General features: G+C 37.3%; 2 protein-coding genes across 3 annotated transcripts; both read right to left on the reverse strand.

Annotated features, from left to right (window-relative positions):
- Positions 1 to 24: 24 nt before the first annotated feature.
- def8 (differentially expressed in FDCP 8 homolog) lies at positions 25 to 13934 on the reverse strand. Of its 2 annotated transcripts, none has more exons than XM_086286194.1 (12): positions 13780 to 13934; positions 12541 to 12663; positions 7029 to 7120; positions 6756 to 6905; positions 5412 to 5553; positions 4930 to 5094; positions 4603 to 4730; positions 3912 to 4025; positions 3624 to 3704; positions 1606 to 1746; positions 1301 to 1410; positions 25 to 991 (listed from the first exon to the last, which is right to left on the reverse strand). In XM_086286194.1, exons 2-12 carry the CDS (start codon positions 12647 to 12649, stop codon positions 895 to 897), a joined length of 1329 nt encoding a protein of 442 aa, XP_086142320.1. In that variant the 5' UTR covers positions 12650 to 12663; positions 13780 to 13934; the 3' UTR covers positions 25 to 894. The 2 variants fall into 2 exon arrangements, with proteins under 2 accessions (XP_086142320.1, XP_086142313.1); XM_086286187.1 differs by having other exon boundaries at positions 7029 to 7123.
- Positions 13935 to 19589: 5655 nt separating this feature from the next.
- Positions 19590 to 22985, reverse strand: mc1r (melanocortin 1 receptor). Its single transcript, XM_086286224.1, has one exon. The coding sequence runs from the start codon at positions 22466 to 22468 to the stop codon at positions 21491 to 21493; it is 978 nt and encodes a 325-aa protein (XP_086142350.1). The 5' UTR covers positions 22469 to 22985; the 3' UTR covers positions 19590 to 21490.
- Between the last annotated feature and the right edge of the window lie 292 nt (positions 22986 to 23277).

Here is a 23277-nt window from a genome sequence, read left to right on the forward strand (position 1 = left end):
TATATATATATATATATATATATATATATATATATATATATATATCTCTGTTGCCAATACAGTACACATATTTGAAGTTATGTTTTCAGTGATTGTATGTATACACATTAATTTTTTTGTTCACCTATACCATTCGGTACGGTGCAAATAGGAAAAGAGCTGAAAATAAACAGTTAAGGCCTGAAAATCTACATAATTGAAGACTTTATGAAATATCAACAGATCAATATATTGGTTCTAAATAAACAGCAATTGAACTCATAGAAAATATGTCCAAAAAGGGGAGATGGGTAAGTGGCAGTGACCAACTGGTCACACAGTCTAACAGATTTAATCCCATTTTAAACTATGTCAACATATAGCTTTTTTTGTGCAACATCACCCATCTGAACCTAATAAACTGAAACTTGGACATGGCAGCACAGGAACTGGATGCTGAAAGGCATATTTTTGGCGATTTTCTTATTGGACGCTGGGCTTCTAAACTTTAAAATTCTGATATATGGCAACTTTAAAGTTCAGCATTATTGGCAGTTTGGATTAAAGTAGTTGAGGCTTGTAACAGTAAATATACAATTTCTGCATGCATAACCACCTACTGATCAGGTGGATTTTTTCTCTACAGAGCATTTACTTGTAAATTTAGAAACACACACCAACATTAAACATACACGCAGTGGTTTGTACATCTAAGTTCTGTAGGAATGCAAAGGTTTGATAAAAATATATTAATTTCCAGATGAATTTTAAATACCCTGCCTCATAATGCAGTGCACAGGAAAAACAAAAGTCAGAGCATAATCATAAAACAAAATAAAGAAAGATTGTGGGTTTTTTTTTTCCATAACGAAGCAAAGTGCAGCATCCACTTAAATCCCAGGGTCCTTTCCATAGTTAGCTTTCTTTCACATCCAGCTCCTCTTCATCCTGCTTACGCTCAGTCATTCGTGCACATCGTGGACAAGTTGTGGAATTGTCAAAGTAACAATCTCTACAGAGGTACACAACAAAAAAAACATCAACATTCATGTCAGTTTGGTTATTTCTTTTAGTAACAGTTTAATAATTGGGAAATCATAGTGCTTTGCAAATTGAAGTACCATTTGTTAAACAGAAATACTCCTAATTACCACTTTAGCAATGGAATTTGAAGGTATGTTATTCTGAAGATCTGTTTTATTATTGGTATCTCCACTCAAAACTTTTATACAAACAATTTCCTTTTATCAATTAATTTTAAACACTTCACAAAGAGAAAATTTGCTGTATTTTTGAGCCCAAATCGTTGGTGATGACTAACCTGTGAAAGACAGCAGAGCAGTCATGGCACACTGAGGTGTGACTGTCAAAGGGGAACAGGATGTCTCCCTCCTTGCAAAGCTCACACACAAATCCTTTGGCCTGACAGCGCTACAAATACACACATGGACAGCACAAACCATTAATATGGCACAGAAAGATACAATGATATCAACAAATACTAAAAACATTTCAGCCATATATTAGTACATGGTGAATTTGCAAGTCCAACACAGCCCCTCTTCTTCATGATATAGTTCAACAGTGCCATCAGTAGGGAAGTTTGTGCTTTATGTATGAGCTCACCTCGCAGTCTAGTTTGATGTGCTTAGCAAATGTGGTGTGGATCTCTGTGAGGGAACAGCTCAGTCTGCCAGTGGAAATGTCAATCAAATCCTGTAGTGAGTACATGTCGTCGTTCTCGACAAAGTGTTGGCGATCTTGTAGCTGGAAAATATAAATGCAAAAAAAGGAAATGGGCAACTTTCATATTATGAGACTCAACTCTTTAGTGCAAAAAAAGGATATCAGACTCAAGCATAGTTTTAAACATATTATTTATTTATTTTAACAGTAGGGAAACATTTTAAAACAATTCAAACTGACAATTCATAAAAATATGTTTAGTATAGATTAAAACTGAGCTAATACAGAACTTGAGATCACAAGAGTCAATTTAATTTATGCAAGCTAATTAGTGATATCCAGTGGCTCACCCGACTGTACATCATCAGCCTTCTTTAGTTCAGTACTCTTCACTTCTATCACATGGTGGTGCTGTTTTAACATACTGCTAATAGGCTGCCTGTGTCAGTGCTTCCATTTGCATTTTTCTAAATGGTAAGTAAATTGATAGCAAGTTTTCCAAACTGGGTTGTTTACATTCTTGCTAACTTTGAAGGGTTAAATTGTAAACTCTGATCATCCAGTGGAGACTGAAACAATATTAACTGTTTATAATATGATAATGAAAAAAAAAACTTTCTTAATGCACATGTTTGTTTGTACAAATACACACACGCTTATATACAGCTGAGAAAAAAAGGCCTAGTCTAAATTTGTAAATGCCAGTTTAAAAAAGTTGAGGCTATCAGTTCTTCATCCCAACCTTATATGAAAAGAATCTATTAGCCTATTAGACATTGGGCAATTACAAGATAATTTTATGATTTACATGCAGAATTGTCTAATAGGCTAATAGTATTGCTTGGATCAGGTTTAATTGAGATAATTTATTATAACTAGATAACGTTTCTGCTTGAAAGCAAGTCCTTGTTTTACCCAATAAAATTCAGTGTTGGTCAAGTTACTTGAAAAAAGTAATCAGTAACTAATTACTGATTACTTCCCCCAAAAAGTTATCCTGTTACTTTACTGATTACTTATTTTCAAAAGTAATTAATTACCTAGTTACTTAGTTACTTTTTAAAAACACGATTTACAACCTGAATAGGTGATAAAGCGATAGATCTTTCAGCCCAATTCTACTTTTTCTGCATAATCTATCATATAAAATGTAATCAAATGGAAAAGTCTCTTTTTAAAACTTTAAATCTTTTAACTTTATGCATCAAGCAAAAACTTAATTATATGCAACATTCTCTGACTGGAATAAATTAGTTTAACATTTAAACCTATTTTCTGCACATTCCAGCACATAAAATAAAATAGTTTTTTGTGTTTACACTCACTCTTTCAAATAAATGCAAGTAAAACACAGCAGAAAATAAATAAAATCAAAGACTAGCGGTCCTGTTTTCACCTATAAAGCAGGAGTAGGGTAGGCAGAGGTTTGCCCTGGTGCAGGTGTGCAGCAGCGGTCAGTTGAAGAATCCGCGAGTTTCTCTGTGAATTTCCCATTACGTCGTTGTGCACTCGGTGCTTGCTTGGAAGTTTAGGGGGGTTTTTTTGCTGTAAAAAGACGTTTTCTTCCCACGCACAACGGACACTAATGTTTTCGTCACTTTTTATGGAATCAAACTCAAAATAAGGTCAGTACTTCCACGCTTTAAACGCTGCACGCTCATACTCTCTCCCACACTCGATATATTATCCATTGTTGATCTGTACACAGCTGTTGTCACGAACGTCGCTTACATCACTGTCATGAGACATTCTCGCAAAAAATCACAGTTTTAGTAACGCAGCATGCTTACGTGAAAGTAACAGTAATCTAATTACCGTTTTTGCAATAGTAATCCCTTAAGTTACTCGTTATTTGAAAAAAGTAATCAGATTACGCGTTACTGCCCATCTCTGATAAAATTTACTAAAATCTACTAAAAAATTACATCTTAAACCTCTGACAATAAAAAGTTACTGACCTGTAGTAGCAGCCGAGCTTCCATTGCCTCCTTGCAGGTGATAAAATAGGGTTTCATTAACAGAATATCTTGACGAAGTTTCTGTGGGAGAAAACACACACAAACATTTCTGTCACTCTTAGTGAATGGAGTGACTCACCCACTTGCCTGTCCTGGCAACACTGAATGAAGAAAAAAAAAAATTTAGGGATAGGTTGGCTGACAACACAACTGTGAAAGTAATTATTTATTTAAAACAAGTCTATTAAAAATAAGCTGAAAAATAAACTTCAATGGGAAGCTACCCACCCTGATTTCAACCAGTTCCTCCACAAAGTTGAATAGCAGCGGGTTTATTTCTTTCAGCCTTAGCACGGGGCGTGACATCATCAGGGCCAGGTAGCGCATTGAGGAGCGACAGACCTGAGATAGAGACACTATCAGAACACAAACTGGCTCAATACGCCCTCAAAACACACTGACATACCTTCATCATAAGACAGTGAGCTTGGTTAATCCTGCACTGGTCGACAGCTTTAACGAGTAAATGTGCATCATCTGATTCAAATTCACAAACCTCGCCCTGCACTGGGATGATTTTAAAAGTAGGTCACATGCCACCAGATAAATGATTCTACCAGACACGGGAATGTAATTGAGTTGAGTGACATATAAATAACATTAATCTGACTTCCCTTGAGTAAATTTTTAAAACCTGGGGAAACTTCTTTAAAGGATGGTTTCACAGTTTTGTAGTACTCTAGTAAATTGAGTTAATCAGTGGAATGTCCATGCGTGATATGCATGTATATGTATACGATTCTGTCTAACTTTGATGTAAAGCAGTAGCATCCACTAAATAATATTAAAAGCACATTTACAAATTCTAGCCTCTTTCAGTCCAATCAAAATGTTCAGATAACATGTTAATGAAATTTAGTTTACACATTTATAAATTTTATTTTCATGTGCTGAGTGTATCTGCGGTTGTTGAGGTTACCTTCCTTGATTCAAACTCCCAGTTGTGGATGACACGAGCTGGAATGACAGCCGTGTCATTCCAATGACATGTGCTGCAGTAATACTGGCCAGTGTAGTCACACTGTCTGGCTTCACTAGGTACGCCCCCTGCAAGATAAATACAAAAAAGTACAGTTAAACTATAAAACAAAAGAACATGTACACATCACCAAAATGCATTTAAAATACTATAGAAAACATAAATATCTAAATTTTCCACAACTAAGGCAACCAGAGGTCGTTTTATATATATATATACACTCCTAATTGGGCTAACCAAACATAAACACATTGAATTTGTACTCACTCAGTGAAATTTGTGCACGACATTCTGCACAGCGGTAATCTTGCCGGTCTAGTCCTATTTCAGGACAAATACTGAGCTCGTACTCAGACTGGTGGCTGACCTTTGACCTGACACAGGGTTTAGTGATCAGATTCATACACTTACTATGGCAACGATAATAGCATCCTGAAAAAAGAAAGAGATAACTTCAAATTATAATATATAGTTTTGTTTTCGCCATCAAGATTACTCATTGTCTCACCTGTCACTGGTTCAGACAGAAACATTTCATACAACAGAATGGAAGTTAAGCCTCTTTGAACTAGGGGGCAAATGGATTGCACAGATCTCTAATTACCTTCTGAGTGTATTAAGGCTTGAGAGCACAGCAAATGATATTAGAAGTCTGAATTTTGAGCAGTGTTAACAGAAATGTTTCAAACTTTTGGGAACTAAACTTTCGGTAATCTTACAGCGCTCTACCAGTATCTACTATGTCTCACCTGTGCAGGTATACCAAGTCTGGATAAGGCCCCAGATAATAGTGCTACACTTATCACAGGTCTGTTTCACACTCTTGCTCTTTTCCTTGGAGAAGCGGTGTTCCAGTAGGACTCTCAGATTAGGCTCATCTTCCTCTGGATCCTTTAAAATGATGCATGCGAAAAACAGAACACACAAAACATGGCTGTAACACTGTTTTGTGTACAGCTGCAAGAGATAGCAACCTATGTGCAATTAAGTTTGTTTACACTTACACTACCTTGTGTTTTGTATAGCCTAAACAAAACTGATGGGAATGCATAAAAAAACATCAAGGATTAATTTCCTGATGTATGAAACTCTTTTGATTCACAAAACTTTTCTGCTGAACTTGGACCAGAAGGCATAACAGCGGTCTTACGATGGAATTTGAAGTGCTCTGGGTAAATTTCATAGATAGAGATATAATTTGAGTTGCTTCACATGATAAAGTTCAAAATGAAAGAGATTATGGATGTTAAGAATCAAGCTAAGCAATTGGATATGTTTCACTGCTTTATTTTAAAAAAAAAAAGAAGAAGAAGAAGAAGATTCCTTTGTCCGTTATTATCACCATGACTTATTCTTTAACATTTTTATTATGTTACAGTGTGACACACTTCCTGTGTGTTAAAGTGCTCTTGTTAGTGTTTAAGTGTTGTTAAAGTGAAGAAACTGTCAAATTGTTAAGACATGGGGGGTGACTTCAGAGTAATCTTTCTTGGTCAACCGGGATCTTGCTATTGGAAACAAACTAATGCACTGAAAAACAAAGCCAGATGATAACTGATACTTTCTTTACTGTTGATGAATGGGCTTGATTAATGAGCTTGTTTATTTGAAAGCCCTTTAATACACTAGACTGTAAAACTTTGTTTTCTATCATTTATAAACAAAAAAGGGAATTTATGCAAACTCTTCGCCAACTCTTCTCCAAGAATGTCTGCAATGCATTTTCACACATTTCATAAAGGGCAAAATACTCAAATCAAAGCAGTTTGGAGTGTTTTAGATGTTTTCCTACCATAGTTATCACCCTGTATACTTACAGGCCCAACATGATCACTAAGAATCTCCTCCTCCTCTGACATCAATCCTCCACACATGGTCACTTCTCTAAGGGTTTCTTAAGAGTTCAACTTGATTTTAAGGTTTTGACCTTACTAAGTCTTTCAGATGACATTATAATTTAAAACTATATTAATAAAATGGAACTTTGCATTTGTACAGATTTCCATTAATATTTAAAGCCTGTTACACTTATCCAAGAACACACAACTACAATATAATGTCATGCCCTTCTCAATTATCCCCTCAGTCCCAACCTTAAGTTCTTGCAGTTTGAGGCGCAGGTGGATAAGTTTCACTACATTGTCTTTTTGTCTCTCTGAATGCTCTGGCAGCTCCAAGATCAGCTTCTTACATTCTTCTATTGCCAGTTTAAGCTGTTCAATGTCTGATGCCACAAAAGAACCCTGTAACATGATATGAAAATGGAAGACAAGGAAGTTTCACATTTTACAGTATAAACAGTTAAATTGAAAGTGATAAATTATTTTTACTGGGTTACAAATCAGAAAAACGTAAGGAGTACTTACCACAGGCCTTGAGAAGTGATCCTCAGCTAGACCGAGGTCCATGGTTCGATCTGAACTGTGTGTTCTGGTCCCAGGGAAAACCTCAGGTCTTGCTTCTAAATTGAGGAAAACATGGCATAAAGCGCTGTTCTTCTTGCAAGCATACACACTACATTCTGGCAAGTGCACTCGGTCACGCTTGCTAATTTCATCCACATGACTATTGTGGAATGAACTTTGAGTTGCTTTATTACTGCTTTATTACTGTCACATTTACATGTCTGCAACCAATCTCTTTCACAATTATTCGTTCTGAATGTGTCGAAATTAGTTAAACCATCCGACATCCCAGGGCTAGCGATTTTTCCAGTCGGGCTACCAAAATCCATCTCAGCCCTGCCTGTCGGGCTATCATAGGAAGGAAAAATATATGTCAATGCTTCTGCATTCTTTCGCAAATGTATCTGGGTAATTTTGTCATTGGCATCAATGAGTCACTGTCAATATGTGACATATTGAAATGCCGTTTGAATTTGTGCTTTTTTTGCGTTCACTTTCACGTTGCGATCGCATGAACTGTGTATAGAGAGCGGCAGTACTGATTGGTGAGTGACAGATTAATTGCGCACCAATTCCTCTGGCATCGTCTTATCAATCGTTAGCTTACTATTCAAACATGACAAGTAAAATCTCCCGCAGCAAGCTTAAACATGTGATAGAGGTTGATTGCGCAGAGAATCACTGACCGTTATGTAAGTACGTGTGTAAAAGCAGATGGATTTACGCAGGTATTTTAGTTCTGCAGAGCCAAATAAGACAGTTCAGGGTGAAGAAGGGAGAGCCAAAGAAAAGCCTACCACAAAACAGAAAAGTTATTACAAATCAGACGATGAAGCAAAAAGAAAGCGCAGCTTTTTTGGTTTCATGGACAAAATAATTTCTGAGGCTGGAATATGATAAGCTAAGTAACATAATGTTCTGCCGGGTGTGTCGTGAGTTTCCCTCAAATTCTGAGTCGGCAAGCGCCTTTGTTACTGGGACCAGTAATTTTAAGAAAGACCCCATCAGAACCCATGAGAAATGCAAGAAATGCATTATTGCTCAGTCTGCAGTATCGTTCCCAGAACAAACACCAATTTCAAAAAACATACTAAAAATAAACCAAGCACAACAAGAAGTCCTGGAAAATCTGTTTAGAACAGCGTACTATGTTGCAAAGAGTGAACTACCATTGGCAAAATTTAGCAGCCTTTGCAAACTTCAAAAGGCAAATGGCCTAGATCTCGGTTCCACTTACCTGTGATTTCAGTGGAAATTTCAAAATCAGGATCTGACACACACTGATTCATGTCCTACACAGTTCTTACAAGTTCATAGAAATTTCTGTTCAATTTGAACCAAATATTTGAGTTGATGATTGTAATTTTTATACAGTTGTTGTAATTTGTGTTTTAACTATTTTTTGATTGATGTTTTGTTTCCTTTACAATATAATATTGTAAAGGAAACAAAACATTAATCTTTTTTTTTTATTTGGGCAACTTAAATTTATTTTGGACTACCAAAAACGAAGAGTGCCTGCCCGAAGGGCTACCAGGGATTTTGAAATTCTGCGAGCCCTGTATGACTTGTACTTTTGTTTAAAAACAACAACAACAAGAACAACTTTGTATAGAATTTGTGTTTTACCAATCTCAATTTCTTTCATACAGTTTAATAATTGGCACTAGATGTTGGCAGAATGATCCAAATATCAATATTATTGATGCAAATGCTGGCCATGGCATTAGACAGATACTAGTGTGATAGGATCGATGCTTCGTTTCTATCCTCCAAGTTCAGTATGTAGCCTACTGAATTGCGTTAAATAAATGTTTGTTTTTTTATAGTTTAGTATATTTTAAATTTAAAATATACTAAACTATACACTATATGCTACTATACTAAATTAACATTCATAAAAATATACACAAAATATATACTTTGTGTTGACTGTCACATCTATTTTTTCATATATAACATATTTAATCAACAGAAGTTCACCCAAAGTGCTTTAGAGACAGCACATTTACATTACTGGTCTTCAAAAAACCCCAAGTTTCAAGATACATGAAAATCTGAAAGATGTTTTTATCTATGTGTTATGGTGGAAAGTAAAATTACAGTGACAGTGATTAAAATGTGATCAGCATTAGCAAATTAATGACAATTCTTCTCATAAATGATTACGCACTAGCCTGGCCTACATAACCTGTCTACAAGTTAAAACTATCAGTATCAGTACTGATATCAGCAATAACTGGCCCTGCATTTACTTGGTGTAAATACATCAATATCAAAATTCGCGCAGCAGTAATTGACACCAACACTTTCACAGTCTGATCAATATCCATTCTTTACTCAAACTGATGTTTGGCATTTTCATCTGTTACAATACAAGTCTGAATTTAAATTAAAGCAAGTGACAAATTAACATTTAAAGTGCAGTGAGAGTAAACTTTCAGCTATCCATACTGACAACTGAGATTATTCTGATGAAGTGAAAAATTAGTAAACAGAACTGAATGATGGAATTTAAAGGTTGAACAAATTCAAATATATTTAAAAAGATTAAGTCAGTGTTTAGCTATTCAAATAATGTTTAATAAACTAAAAGAATCACATTATACAAACAGTGTTGTTACCTGCGTACACCTCTGAACAAAACATGTTGAAGGAATTCAGCCTTGTAGTTCCCAATAGACTCAGAGTAATGAGGCACCGTAGAATCAGAACAGCTATCAGTGAGTCATTCTTGCTCATCAAAAAGCAAAAAGTGTATTTTTCCAAGTCCTAAATTACAGGAAGTGTTACTGAAGTACTGCTTACTCCCATGCGTTTCATTTCCTCTACTTCAGCTACAGCATTTCCAACTTCCTTTTCCTTAGTCACAACAGACCAGTGTCCTTGCTCCTTATGCATTAGCAGGATCTGCCCTACATTACAAGGAAACTATTAAACTAAGTGCACAAATTGATGCAAGCTCAATCATTCAGGTAGGGAAATCTCAAAAAGTTGACTCTGTTCATCTGGATGTAGCGTTTTCCATAGGAGAAATGTTTCGTCACTCATCCAAGTGACTTCTTCCGTCTCAGCTGACTGCTTAATGATCAAGAAACTGACCTCACAGCCCATGTTTGTCAGTGGTGCTAGTTTCAGTTATTATGCAAATGTCCTGTTTATACGGTTGGGAAAACCTGCTGAGACTGAACAAGTCACCTGGATGAGTGATGAAACGTTTCTGCACAAATTAACTTTAATGAGGGATTTATTGCCTATACAGTAACTGAGATATACTGCTTGTGTTTTTGAAAAGGAAGCAAACATACATAGTGACATTAAGAAAAAACTGGAACCATGAATGCAAAAAAACCCCACTTCCCACTGCAACAACAAACTGTTTTAGAAAGGTAAATGCCAAGATCACAAATACCACTCGCTGTAATGCAGCCGCAAAGCATCACAAAGCCACCACCAGGCTATACAGATGGCTGTATAACTGCAACTTTAGCTTCCCGCAATTAAATGAACATGATTGAGCAATATTTAAAATGTGTGCGCTCCCAATTAAAATCCAAAGTAAAAACAAATCAAGCACTGTGATTGGCACATGCCTCCATGTGTTAATCACAGCTGTTGGCGGTTCCTGGACTAATTTGGAGTAACACTATGTTGAAAGACAGATATGAAGAGCTTGTCCCTCAAAACATCATCATCTGTTGCTTGGGAATCCTTTGGATTTAGCACAAGTGTCCTGGAACAAATCATATGCAGCTACTTCTATGTGTCTGTACTGCAAAGCAACACAACTTCAATCACCTAAAAAGACACCAAAAACTGCAGTAAAATTCATGCATGAAGGCCAAGAAAACCATTGCAGTGCTTGCTAGCATGAATCATTCAGTACCATTGCAGACATACACCACGTGTGCCCACTAAAGAAGTTGAGTAACAAATCTTTCAGGAAAATGGTAAACTTACTGCGCAAACCATATGTTATCCTGTCATGCAGTGTCCTGATAATTTTGTTTAGTTAGGTTTTGGTACTGGTTTTTTTCTTTTAAATATTTGTTATTTTTCTTTAAAGATAATTTAGGTGAATAAAAAGGACCAATTTTATTTTCATGCAAAGATCTGGACAGATGTGAAGATAGGAAAGCAGTGTTGTGGTTACATGTGATCTCAATCCATCCATCCACTGTCTTCCACTTATAATTGTCAGGGTCATGGTGGGGGCTGGAACGTATTCCAGCTACCATAGGGCGAGAGAGGCAAAGCACACCCAGGACAGGTCGCTAATCTGTCACAGGGCCAACACATAGAGACAGACAACAATTCACACTCACATTCACACATGAGCAATTTAGAATTACCAATTAACCAAACCCCACTAACTGCATGTCTTTGGACTGTGGGAGGAAGCCAAAGTACTTGGAGAGAACCCACACAAACACAGAGAAAACGGAAAAGGGACAAGAACACTCCACACAGAAAGGCCCCGGCCAGATGGTGGAATCAAACTCAGGACCTGTGGTGTTAATCACCACACCACCGTGCTGCCCCTGTGCGATCTCAATATTAGTCAAAATAATCATAATCAAAAAATTAAAATAATCTTGATTATCAGTTGTCAGTGCTGGGGAGTAAAGGAATACATGTTACCTTATGTATTTAAAATAGACTGCAGACTGTTAAGACTTGATGGATAGCAGTAACAATAATCATGTGAAGTTCTGAAAGCAGTCTATGAACTAAACTCAGCTAAAGCCAGCTAACAATGTTAGCTCGGTGGCGAGTAGCCTTCAGTAATAGTAATAAATCACAGAGCATTAGCGCAATAATGTAGATGTGAAAGGCATTACAATATATTAATCCAAAGTATTTAGAATACGTTACTCACATTGAGTAACGTATTACATTGCAAACTACATTTTTGGGCATGTATTCTGTAATCTGCAGTGGAATATGAAAAGTAATCTTCCAAGCACTGTCAGTTGTGCAGCCCTAATTGTATTTCTCTTCATCACTCCATAAGTACTGTTGCCATTGATTTTCTGTCCAGTTCTTGTGCAATTTGTAATTTTCTCAGTGTTTTCCTTTATTAATAATGGCTTCTTTCACTGAGACCATTTCTGACGACGCTTCAGCAAACAGCAGATACATCACTGGAAGACCAGATGCAATTTTTTTGTATATTCAACTTTTTTCCTGTCTATCAAACTAGTCACCTTTTACAGGCACGGCTAAATTCAAAATTTGCATCATCATGATAAAGAGATTTAAAAAATGTTAAATACGCATGTGACGATGAAGGAAGACAGTCAGAGAAATCGATCAGTGTGAGGTGTAAACTCTGTCTATATGGCTTAATACTAAGATGAAGCAGGCAAATGAAAGACAACAAAGAAAACAATGTATATTATTTTCCTGAATTTAACTACAGGTGTGAAAGCAATCCTTAGACAGTTGTATCATAACTTGTGGCAAACCTCACCATGTTGCGGGGGTGTTTTGTCTCCTTGGGGACCATCCTCTTCCTCTCCACGATCAAATGGATTGAGGCGGGTTTGGCGAAAAAGTGCAAGTCTCTCATCATACTCCATTTTATTGGCTACATCTAAGAAAGACAAACAAAACAAAGCAATTGTCTTCTCTTGGCTTTATGTATTGAAACATTACGAGGAATCTCAGTTTCCTTTCAGAAGGAAGCTGGTTAGCCAGTGTTTATACTTGGTTCGGCTTACTGTGCAGTGATAGACATTGTGTTGACATTTACTTGGTCATGAGCTGTTCATGGGTCATAACTCTCACTAAGAGCCCAATGGTTTCAAGAAAAATAAAGGCAAAATATGTGCTGCATGTTACAAGCAGAAATATGAATCCGTGCACATCTTTAACTTCGTTCAAATACATAATACATAGTCCTGAATGAGAGTTATACCAAGGCTACTGCTATTTTATACTTGCAATTTAGGTCAGATCTTAAAAAAGATTTAGTCTTACACATTACAGAAAAAGTTCCTTTACATCTAAAATGAAACAAAATCTACTTTTTCATCAGATCCTCCCTACCTCACAAAACTCTTTCAAACTCCACATCCATATGCTAGAATACCAGAGAATACAAATGTCCTGTTGAAAATTGTAACCATAACGAAGGAAACTCTGATACATAATTAAAGGGTTAAGGGTAGTAGTAATTGTAATTTAATTCCATGTAGATTTTATGAAGCTACACTAGAGACAGCCTGACAGGTACACTAGCACTCCCTTTGGCTGGTTAATTACCATTAAGTCTAATTTTCACTGAGGCTGAAGATGCATGAATCTCAGTGGTATGTGTAAGCTCTACTTCAACAGTCAACAAAAACACGCCCTACAGACATTTTATGGACGACTTAAGTAAATAAGGTCAAACGAGGTAACACTGCAAATACTGAAAAGACCGAGAAACGTTAAGTTGGAGCTTTATTTCACTAATTATTACCACTTAAGGATGATGCTGCAGTAAGTCATAATGTGCTAAGAGGTAACCTTAATGTTATTTCGTTCATCACAGCTAAACAGCTTAACAGGGCGTTAACAGGGCGCTAAAAGGGCAAGTCCATATCCAAACACGGATGTCAACAAACAGCTAATGCTAGCTAGCTAACAAGCTTTTAAACCAGCAAGTCGTCCGTTGATTTGATGCTAATGTTTGGTCATTAAAGCGGCCGTCTAGTTGGAAGCTTACCCCGTTGTTGAACGAATTTATCAGCAGCAAACTAGCAGCTATATTATAATATAATAATATATTTTGTGGACGACGTTTATGATGAATATAGACAGCCGTCCCCGTTTTGTTTTGCCTTTGTCATGGGTAACATCACACAGGGGGAAAAAAACGTCAAGTCATACTTCGTCAAAGTAGCGAGTTCCGGCGAGATTTTCAAAATAAAAAAATAACCATTGCCATAATGAAGTAGTGTAGAAGAAATAAAAGAAACTCAAGTGGTAAACAAAGGCTACATTTAAAGCGACATCTGTATTTGCAACTTAGTAAATATGTTTTGACACGTGGTATACCAATATAGATTACTGTTAATGGTGTAAAATAAAGCGGTACCTTTAATTTGAAAAGAAACATCATCCTCAGTTTTTCTCATTTTATGTGATTTTAGGTACCTTCCAATTAATTTCCTCAGTAAGATCCCTTTAAAAGTGCTGACTGCATGTCTTTTTCTTTTTTATACACATCATCTAAATATAATCCTTAAATGAATTATTAGTTGTACTGATAATGAAAGAAATGTCATATAAATAATACTTTTCTCTACAACAAATACAATATAATTCTCCTAAATGGCAGTTAAAATTATTATTATTATTTGTTTGTTTGACCGCTGATTTTATAGTTCCCTTTGGCTTTTCAGTGGCTTTTGTTTGCTTGAAGACAAGAATGATTTGTGTAGGAAATTCCATTTCAAACTCCTCATTTTAAACTGGGAATTTTTGGATTCATGCAAGGACAAAACGCGTTTCATGCTGCTTAGCTCAAGGGTACAAAAAATGAGGTCACATATTACTGGGGAAATAAATTATTACAAATTTAGCACCTGAACACTGCACTCTGCAAAACCATATGTTATACTCATCTAATGTCATTTTCATAAACTGTCCGTTTTAAATACCACAAAAGGATTTCTGAAAAATTAGAGTTAGTGACTGGTCATAAATATCACAGATGCTAGCTTTAAGGGAGAATGTTCATGAGCTTACTGAATATGGCAAACAACATCTTCGCAGCAAACATGTTGCGTAAAAACTGAAAAAACAAAAGAAAACGAAAATAAATAAATAATAATCAATACAGTGTAAGCAGTCTGTTTATATCTGGTCCAGTATATCAGTGGTTTTGCTGTTAATACACAAGCAACTACAGAGAAACCTTTTTAAGTGTGGTTTTATTACCGTGGCTTGTTGCCTTGGTTAAAAATGCTTAAAAATGTAAAAAGCACTTCAGTGGAATATGATGAAACCAGTTCAAATAAAGGAGGGAGAGGGTACTGTTGGAGTTCAGGGTTGTTGCACATATTAAATAAAATTTTACATTATCCCCTTAGCAGCTGACAGTCTTTTTATAACATTTCTCCAATAACAGTATTCAGTATTTGGTTTCGGAGAAAATGTTTTGACCACCAAGCTTGTTATGAATTATAATTTACAACAGTTTGGGAGTTCCTAGAAGTTATTACCATGTATGATTCACACTGAAGATTAGATTTAAAGCTTTGCACCAAGCTAAAATACATAAAGATGGGCTTTAGTAAATCTACATGGAAAGATCCCTAGACTTGTCACATATAAGAAACGTCACTTTGCATTACTTCAACAACAACAACAATAATAATAATAATAATAACCTGCCTTAGTTGGCTTCCAGAGAAAATGAATGCTGATGTTGCTACATGTCTGCCATATCTATGAAGAGGCCATAACCCTATCATAACTGTATTTTTCAGTGTGATCAGTTTGGTGCCTCATTCTTTTCCTTGTTCCTTGTTTTTACTGCTTCTGGGAATGATGCTGCTTCTGTAATCTACTAGGAATCTGCCATAAAAACCTTTTTACATTGAGTTTCATTTATTTGTGCACAAATGTAGCAAGTGTGTGGCAATGAGCATTTTGTTTTTTTCCATTTCTATTTCTATAGATGATTATTTCCATTACATACAAAGTCTTGAATTATAAGGCCTCGTGGTTACATAAAGACTTTATAGAGCAGCTTTTCTTCAGACTGTCATGTTACTTGTGCTTCTAAGAGTTTCTGAAAGTAGAATGGGAGGCAGAGCCTTCTGCCATGGAACCAGCTCACAGTTTGGGTTTGGGAGACAGAGACTCTCACTGCTTTAAAGATTTAAAGCTTTACCTTTTTGATAACTCTTATCTAGACTAATAAAGTTATAGGATCAGGCTACTTATGGACTTCTTCTTCCCCATTTTCACTCATCGTATGCCACTATTATCTCTCTCTCTACTCTCTTCTTTTTGTTGTGGTCTCTTTTCTGTCTCCCACCCAAACCAGTTTTAGCAGATATTCAGCAGGTATTGTCTGATTGTTGAAGTTCTCTTTGCAATCAAAGTTTTTTTTAACTTACAATGTGAAGCTTCTTAGGATGACTGTTGTTGTGAACTGGAACTATATAAAAAGTGAACTGTGAAATGCACTATACACAGGTACACACACACACACACACACACACACACACACACACACACACACACACACAGGTCTTTATCACCAGGTTCCACATTTATTTACAATTTTCTCAGGTTATGACTGAACACAGTCTGACAGCTGTCGGTCCCAGCTGATTTCCCTCTTTTCCGCTCCTCTCCGTCTCACTATAAAAAGGGAAGGAAACCATTATCAGTCCAAATCGCCATCAGCTGTTCTCACCGGCATCTCCAGCACAGCCCCGTTGAACCCACTGCACCACTCCTCCCCTGCAGACGCGCCTGGGACCACACCTCCACCACATGAACTGAATTGAAATTAAGATTCACAAATAACCACCATACATAGCAGAGCTGCCTTCCCATGTGGAAAAGAAATAGTAAAAACTTACATGATTTACTCATGAAAGTGGCCACTTTCTCATTACTTTCATACATTGTTTTAGTAAGTATCCAGAACATACAAGTTTCATTTATATAATTTTTCAAGGGATCTTATATCCGTTTTCACTCTTGTATGCTTTTCATCCAAGTTTCACACAAGACAGATACAAACTTTATAAGATTTATATAGATCTTTTCCATATGGGTTTACTTGTTGCATCTAATGGAAACTAAAACACACACCAGTACTACATTCAGACCCCATTTTGGTTCAGCTTAAAGCAGATTTATGGAGATAATGTTCAGTATCAGAGGTTGTAGAGCAAATTTTCACTGTAGAGACTCGGTAAACACGGGTCTTTCATTGTCTTTCACGGCTGTCCTAAGAGATTTGTGGACAATGACCATCACATGTGCACGAGTGTGTTAACTTTCAGGGGGTACCAAAACAATTTCACAGTGTATAGAAATGTTTTAGAGGTGTGCATGCCTCTATGGTTTTTTTTCCCTATTGGTCACATTTACGTGCTTCAGATAATCACATTTCAATATTAGATAATGACAACCCAAATAAATACAAAATGCACTCTTTAAATAATGATTTAATTTATTAAGGGAAAAACGTTATCCAAACCTGCTTAGCCCTGTGGTTAGGTGGTCAGGTTATATTCCTTAAACCTATTAACTGCTTGAGCAACCCTCAGCAGCAAGAACTGCTGTCAAACAGTATGGTGCATTGAATCTTTCACACTGCTGTGGAGGAATATTGGCCCGCTCTTTATTTTAACTCAGGTCATGCCAAAGCATCTCAATCTGATTTGAGGGCTAGGTTAATTGGTTATTGTCAATGGGCAACAGGTGCGAATGTGAGTGTGGCTGGTTGTCTGCCTGTTTGTGGTAGCCCTGTGGTAGACTGGCTACCTGCCCTGCCTCTATGACAGCAGGGATAGGCTCCAGCCTGCTGGCCCTGAATTGGATACACAGAAGACAGATGGATGAATGTCCAGTCTCTCTAATTGGGCAAATGAGAATTTGCATAATTATGATTAAGGAACTGACCTCCCAGCCCATTGTCCCCTCAGTGGGCTGGTTTCAGTGCAGATGATTGTGCAGATGTACTGTTTATAAGATTTGGGGAAACCTGCAGTCAGCTGAGACTGAAGAAGTCACTCTGATGAGTGACGAAACGTTTCTCCCAAAAACGCTACGTCCAGATGAACAGAATCAACTTTTGGAGAACTATTGCATTACTTTATGCTATTTTATAATTGTTTCAGTTTTCAGTATCCACTATTTTCAGTTATGGGAGGTTTTGTTTGTAAAGATTTTCTAATCAAAATCATTTGATTAAAAACCTTTTAAAAATATATTTTATTGGCATTCATCCCTGAGGGTAGGCATTTTGTGGTCTGGTCATATGGATATAGCTTGAGTGTGTTTGTTGTTGGGGGAAGCAGCTGTGGAGATTTTCCTTTACTGCAAACAGAGCTGTGTTGTGTGGCTAAATGAAGGCAGAAGTCATAGCACCAATAATAACATGCTGTTCCCTGGAAATTATGTAGTCACACGTCTCTTCCTTCCTTTAATCAGCAGTAATTCTGATTAAGTGAGACACTACAGATAACATATGGTTCATTTTTCATTTATTTTCATGGTCACGAATCTGGGGTTCATGGTCAACGTTATCATTACAGGTCACTGACAGTGATGTCAGTGTGTTCTGGTCCATGTCAGTTTTCCTCTGAGAAGCACGTGTCGTGATCGATTGGCAGGAGAGACAAATGTTTCAAAGCCGTGAGACAATCTTCCAAAGCAACTACCATTCACAAATTACTATTTAATAAGGGTAATAAATTATTTTTAGACACAAACCATCACAATGAATAGCATTCATTCATTTTGGGATTATCTTTCATCATCTTGAAGTTTCTTTGAAATTTAGGCTGTGCCAATGTCTGCATGCCAAAACGCCCTTGAGCAAGATATCAAACCTCAAGTTACTCCTGATATGTTCAGGAGTGTGAATGTTAGATAGAAAGCACTTAGAAGCAGAAAAAGGTGCTTGTATGAATGAATTTGTGAACAGGTGAATGAGACATGTTGTATAGATACTTTCAGTGCTCAAGTAGAAAACCAGTATATAAGAATGTCCACTTAACGAACTGACATATGTACATTTTCACTTGTACGCATTCCCTCCATTTCTTTCATAAAATGGAAAAATGAGCCATTTCCCTCTAATAATGTGCGTGTGGGTGACATACAAAAAAGCCAAGAATTTTTTTTAAATCATCTTAAACAATTAGGATTTTTTAATTTTTTCCTTGAGGACAGGATGAGGGATTTTTCTTTTTCTTTCAAACTGGAAATCCCCTGTGCTCATTGCTGTTATTTAAGGCACAGCAAATGAACTTGATCATGAGTTTAAAAATGGAGCATTTCAAAAAACGCCTCTGTTGTGTTGTATATCAATGGCTCTACTGTCTGCCCAGAGCAAACGTTGCCTTGCATATTTTTGTTAATGTGAACCAGAAAATGTTCATGTTGCAAATAAATAGGCAAACTTTAAAAGCTCTGCAATTAAAGTTAGAATGTCGTCTGCAGATGCTGCAGAGATACCTACAGATACAATACACTGACAATTTCTACCTTAATCACCAGTGTGTGAATGTGTGTGTGAATGGGTGGATGACTGGATGTGTAAAGCGCTTTGGGGTCCTTTGGGACTAGTAAAGCGCTATACAAGTACAGACCATTTACCATTTAATGCAATACAGCAACCATAATTTGTCCATAATTTGAAAATCTGGATATCGTGTTCTTTATTTGACTGCAGAGGCATTTCCTAGAGAAGCTGCAGTCTTTTTTTGCTTGATTGCACATGAATAAAGACTTCAAATAATGCTTACAAGCAATGTGCAAAAATCTGAAGATAATAATGAGATGAAAAATACTTGACTTTATGATGGACAGATGATAACTAAGCAATACCACTGTTGTTCTGGATTCAATACAAACTATTTTGTATGTTTTGACCCCTTTATTTGGGAAAACAGGTAAACAATTCCACTAACATACATATACATATGACATGCAGAACAACATAGTCCTGTTTTACTCAATTTTAAGTTGACCTGGATGCACACAGTTGTTCTTTTTTTCTTTTTTGTTAAACACCCACATTTATACATTTTCATTTTATACTATGTATGGAATTGTGTTTATTTGTGGCTGTATACTGAAGCTCTGACTGTCATTATCTTTAACAGAGGTTTTCTTAAAGACTTATACATGACAATGTTGTATATTATCAGTTCTATATCGAGCCAGCACTCTGAAAACAATCCTAATAAAGCTAGTCTAATAAATCAAGTATACAAAAAACAAAGTGTACAAAAAAAAGAAAAAAATGGGTTCTAAAATTAATCTTTAAAAAACAACAACAACAAAAACATTACACAGAGCACAACTTCACATTACACATTGCATTGTTGCTATCATGGTTTCTTTATTTATCTGTTGGCAGACAGCTTGATAACCCAGAAACCTTTCTTCCCACCATCATGTGGGGATTTAAAACTTTTCAGAGTTTAAATTAAGATGGATGAATTTCATCTTTTCCACAGAAAATGATAAGAGTGCAAAATGCAGGCCTGTTACCAGCACTTATGTGGGATAAATAAAGAACACCATGGAATATATGCATCAACTAAAACTATTAATGTTAATAATTAATTTATGCAATGAAGTTAATTAATTACATTAGCTGGACTTGGTGTAACCTGTATGCTGTCTTTTTAATCATGGATCTTTAGTCCGTTCCTTCCTAGACTGTCCTACATAACAAAAACTTCAGCCCAAACTGTCCCTTATTTGCGCATTTCAGAGAACCCACAAACTTCCAGAAATATAGCTTTGACATGGCTTCTTTCTTCTTTCATAAACCCTCTCATGCCATGAGCCTCGGGCCTACCACCAAGCATGTTCATGTGACTTTTGTCCCCTTTTTTTCTTTTCTTTTTTTTATGTCACTGGGATATTTGGCGTTTATTTTTGCAACAGTAATTTTGGAGTTTGTCACACAGTGTCATTTTAAGGTTTAGTCTGATCGCCCCTCCAATTAAGCTGTGTTTCATCCGTCCCCTGCTCCGTTTGCACCATGCTTGAACATTTTCCCAAAGACAGTCTATATATAAAATAATCTGCATTTGAGCTGCAGTAACTAAGAGATTATTCGCTGCTTCTATTTTTTTAATTCTTGCAACGCACATCATTCATTAAAAGAAAAATGTAATTAAGATATTGATTCAGAAATAATAATAAATAATCTTAAAAGGGATAGAGATGTAAGGTAGCGACCTTTTGTTGTTGGCCATTTTAAAAATGAAAGTAAACTTCCTTTTTTATTTTCAAGAAATTATAATAATTGAACGCCTTTTTAAAAAAGAATTAAGGCAGCATATTTTGACCACCATAAGAGGCATTTTTAGACAAAAAAAATCAAACATGTTTACAGAAGAAAGAAAAAAACCACTAAGACCAGATCCAATAAGTAGTGTTGTGAAACTGTTGACTGATTTACGAGATTATCCACAAGCTTCCCAGTGAAGAACAAAAAAAAAGCGTAACGCAATAATAAATAAATTTACAGCTAAAACGGAAGCCAGTTCTATTTATCAAATTTTTGCAGTGTGAGAGTCTTCAGCTGCCATGTGCACTCGCGCACGGGCAACATTTGCATGTTTAAACATATATCAGTTGTGTCTCATTCTATCTTCGGACATGTTGAAGACAGAGGAAGAAGGTTGTGTTGCGCTCGGTTTTGTTCAGGAATGTCCATGATATCACACGCCGAAGCAAAACGAACACAGGACCATCTCCTGCAAGGTTTTACGCAGCTCCTGGCTCCGGTACGCGTATATAAGCGGGTCGATGAGGGAGTTACAGATGATGAGGATGAGGAAAAGGTTAAAGTTTCGAAAGAAACAGTTGCAGAAGGGGCTGGTGGGACAGGCGAGGATGAGGATAAGGTGTAGAAAGAAAGGGCCCCAGCATAAAATAAAGACCCCGAGCAGGATAGTGAGGGTTATGGCTCCTTTCATACTTGTGGACTGGCGCCTGTTTTTGTGGAAAGCCACGATGCGCCGAGAATGCACGTGCGCCAGGACAAACATGTGCAGGTATAACACGGCGTTGAATACCAGAGTAGTGCAGAAGAAAGTGACGAGGCACACGATGACGGCGTTGTCGGTGTGATATACGATGAAGAGGATGCTGGAGGTGATGCTGGCCAGCCACACCACCACGATGATGATGATGGCGCGATGAGGGGTCATGATGCTGTGATACCTCAGCGCGTAAAAGATGGTGATATAGCGATCGGCAGCGATGGTGCACAGAAAGGAGAGAGAGGACACCACGGAGCTGCAGATCATCACGTCGATGACGTTGTCCAGGTGGCGAAGCATGCCGGGGTTCACATCCAGGAGGCCGTGGTCATTGAGAAGCATGAATATGGTCTCCACCACGTTGCTGACGCTGACAAGCATGTCAGACACGGCCAGGCAGCAGATAAAGTAGTACATGGGCGAGTGGAGGTTTCGATTTTTAATAATCGCCATGATGACCAAGATGTTTTCCACCAGACTGATGAGTCCCAGTGCCAAGAAGAGCTCCTGAGGGACCCGGATCTGAACGCAGTTCAGCCAGTTTCGCTCTCCTGCGGTTGAGTTCGTTTCGTTCTCCTCCAGAAGGTCATTTAGCGGTCCGAAGTCCGTGTGAAGTATGGAGGGATACTGCAGGGACCCGTTGGTCATTTCCATGTCTGCCTTCTATTAGGTAACTGCAAGCTTTTAGCTTTTCAGGTGCTCCGTGTGGGTTTTAGGCTGCTGCAGCACAGATTTAAACTGGGTAAGGAACCTTCATCAGCTGTCTCTGGAGCTTAGAGGATGCTTCTACATCAGCTGTCGCAGTTACAGCTTGCTTCTGAGCAGGTTGGGGATTCAAGCAACTCATCCGAACTGTTTGTTAAACCCATGGAAGCCTCAACCGTCCAGGATCATCAAACTCCACGCAAAAAGTTCAAGTATATGTATTTATATTTATTTCAACCTGAAAAATCATCGGCGAGCTACCGCGTTGGTCCCGGTGAAAAGTGAGTTTCTTGACTCGAGTAATCCTTTTATTTTTATTATAGCCTATTGAGTTTTTATTATTTTTCGCCCCATCCAACCAGCTGCTCCGAGATGGGCATCTGTAATCTTTCCTTCTCCGCTGCAATCTTGCACTCCGAGTTCACGTTTTTTCCTCAAACAGAGCAGCCGATCCACCAGAATCCTTCCATTAGTTCACATTGTTCTGACCAGCACAGTGGCAATGAACAGTCTATAGTATACTGGAAACGAGAGAGAGAGAGAGAGAGAGAGAGAGAGAGAGAGAGAGAGAGAGAGAGAGATGCCGGATTATTTCTCACAGTGATGCTGCGTCCTGAATGACTTCAAGCGGCTCCTCCTCACAAGCGTCAGCTGCGCTGCGGTCCTGTCTGCGAAAGTTGTGCCAAGTTTTCTTGGGAGAGAGCTGAACGGTGATGGATTGAATTCAGTAATAGTTCGATCTGTTTTTTTTTTTTTAA

This window comes from Aulonocara sp. 'chitande type north' Nkhata Bay, linkage group LG1 (assembly GCF_057382095.1).
Source record: "Aulonocara sp. 'chitande type north' Nkhata Bay isolate Kocher_YH1m ecotype deep benthic linkage group LG1, A_spYH_male_GT1.1, whole genome shotgun sequence".
Classification (NCBI taxonomy): Eukaryota; Metazoa; Chordata; class Actinopteri; order Cichliformes; family Cichlidae; genus Aulonocara; species Aulonocara sp. 'chitande type north' Nkhata Bay.

What these genes read in the sequence shown, in the direction of transcription:
- def8 (XM_086286187.1), bottom strand. Translation starts at nt 12,649, where the DNA reads ATGGAGTATGATGAGAGACTTGCACTTTTTCGCCAAACCCGCCTCAAT. An exon ending in ATCACTTCTCAAGGCCTGTG is followed by an intron (nt 6,906 to 7,028) that starts GTAAGTACTCCT and finishes ATCATGTTACAG; the next exon opens with GGTTCTTTTGTGGCATCAGA. An exon ending in TCAAACTGCAAGAACTTAAG is followed by an intron (nt 5,554 to 6,755) that starts GTTGGGACTGAG and finishes ATCATTTTAAAG; the next exon opens with GATCCAGAGGAAGATGAGCC.
- mc1r (XM_086286224.1), bottom strand. Translation starts at nt 22,468, where the DNA reads ATGGAAATGACCAACGGGTCCCTGCAGTATCCCTCCATACTTCACACG.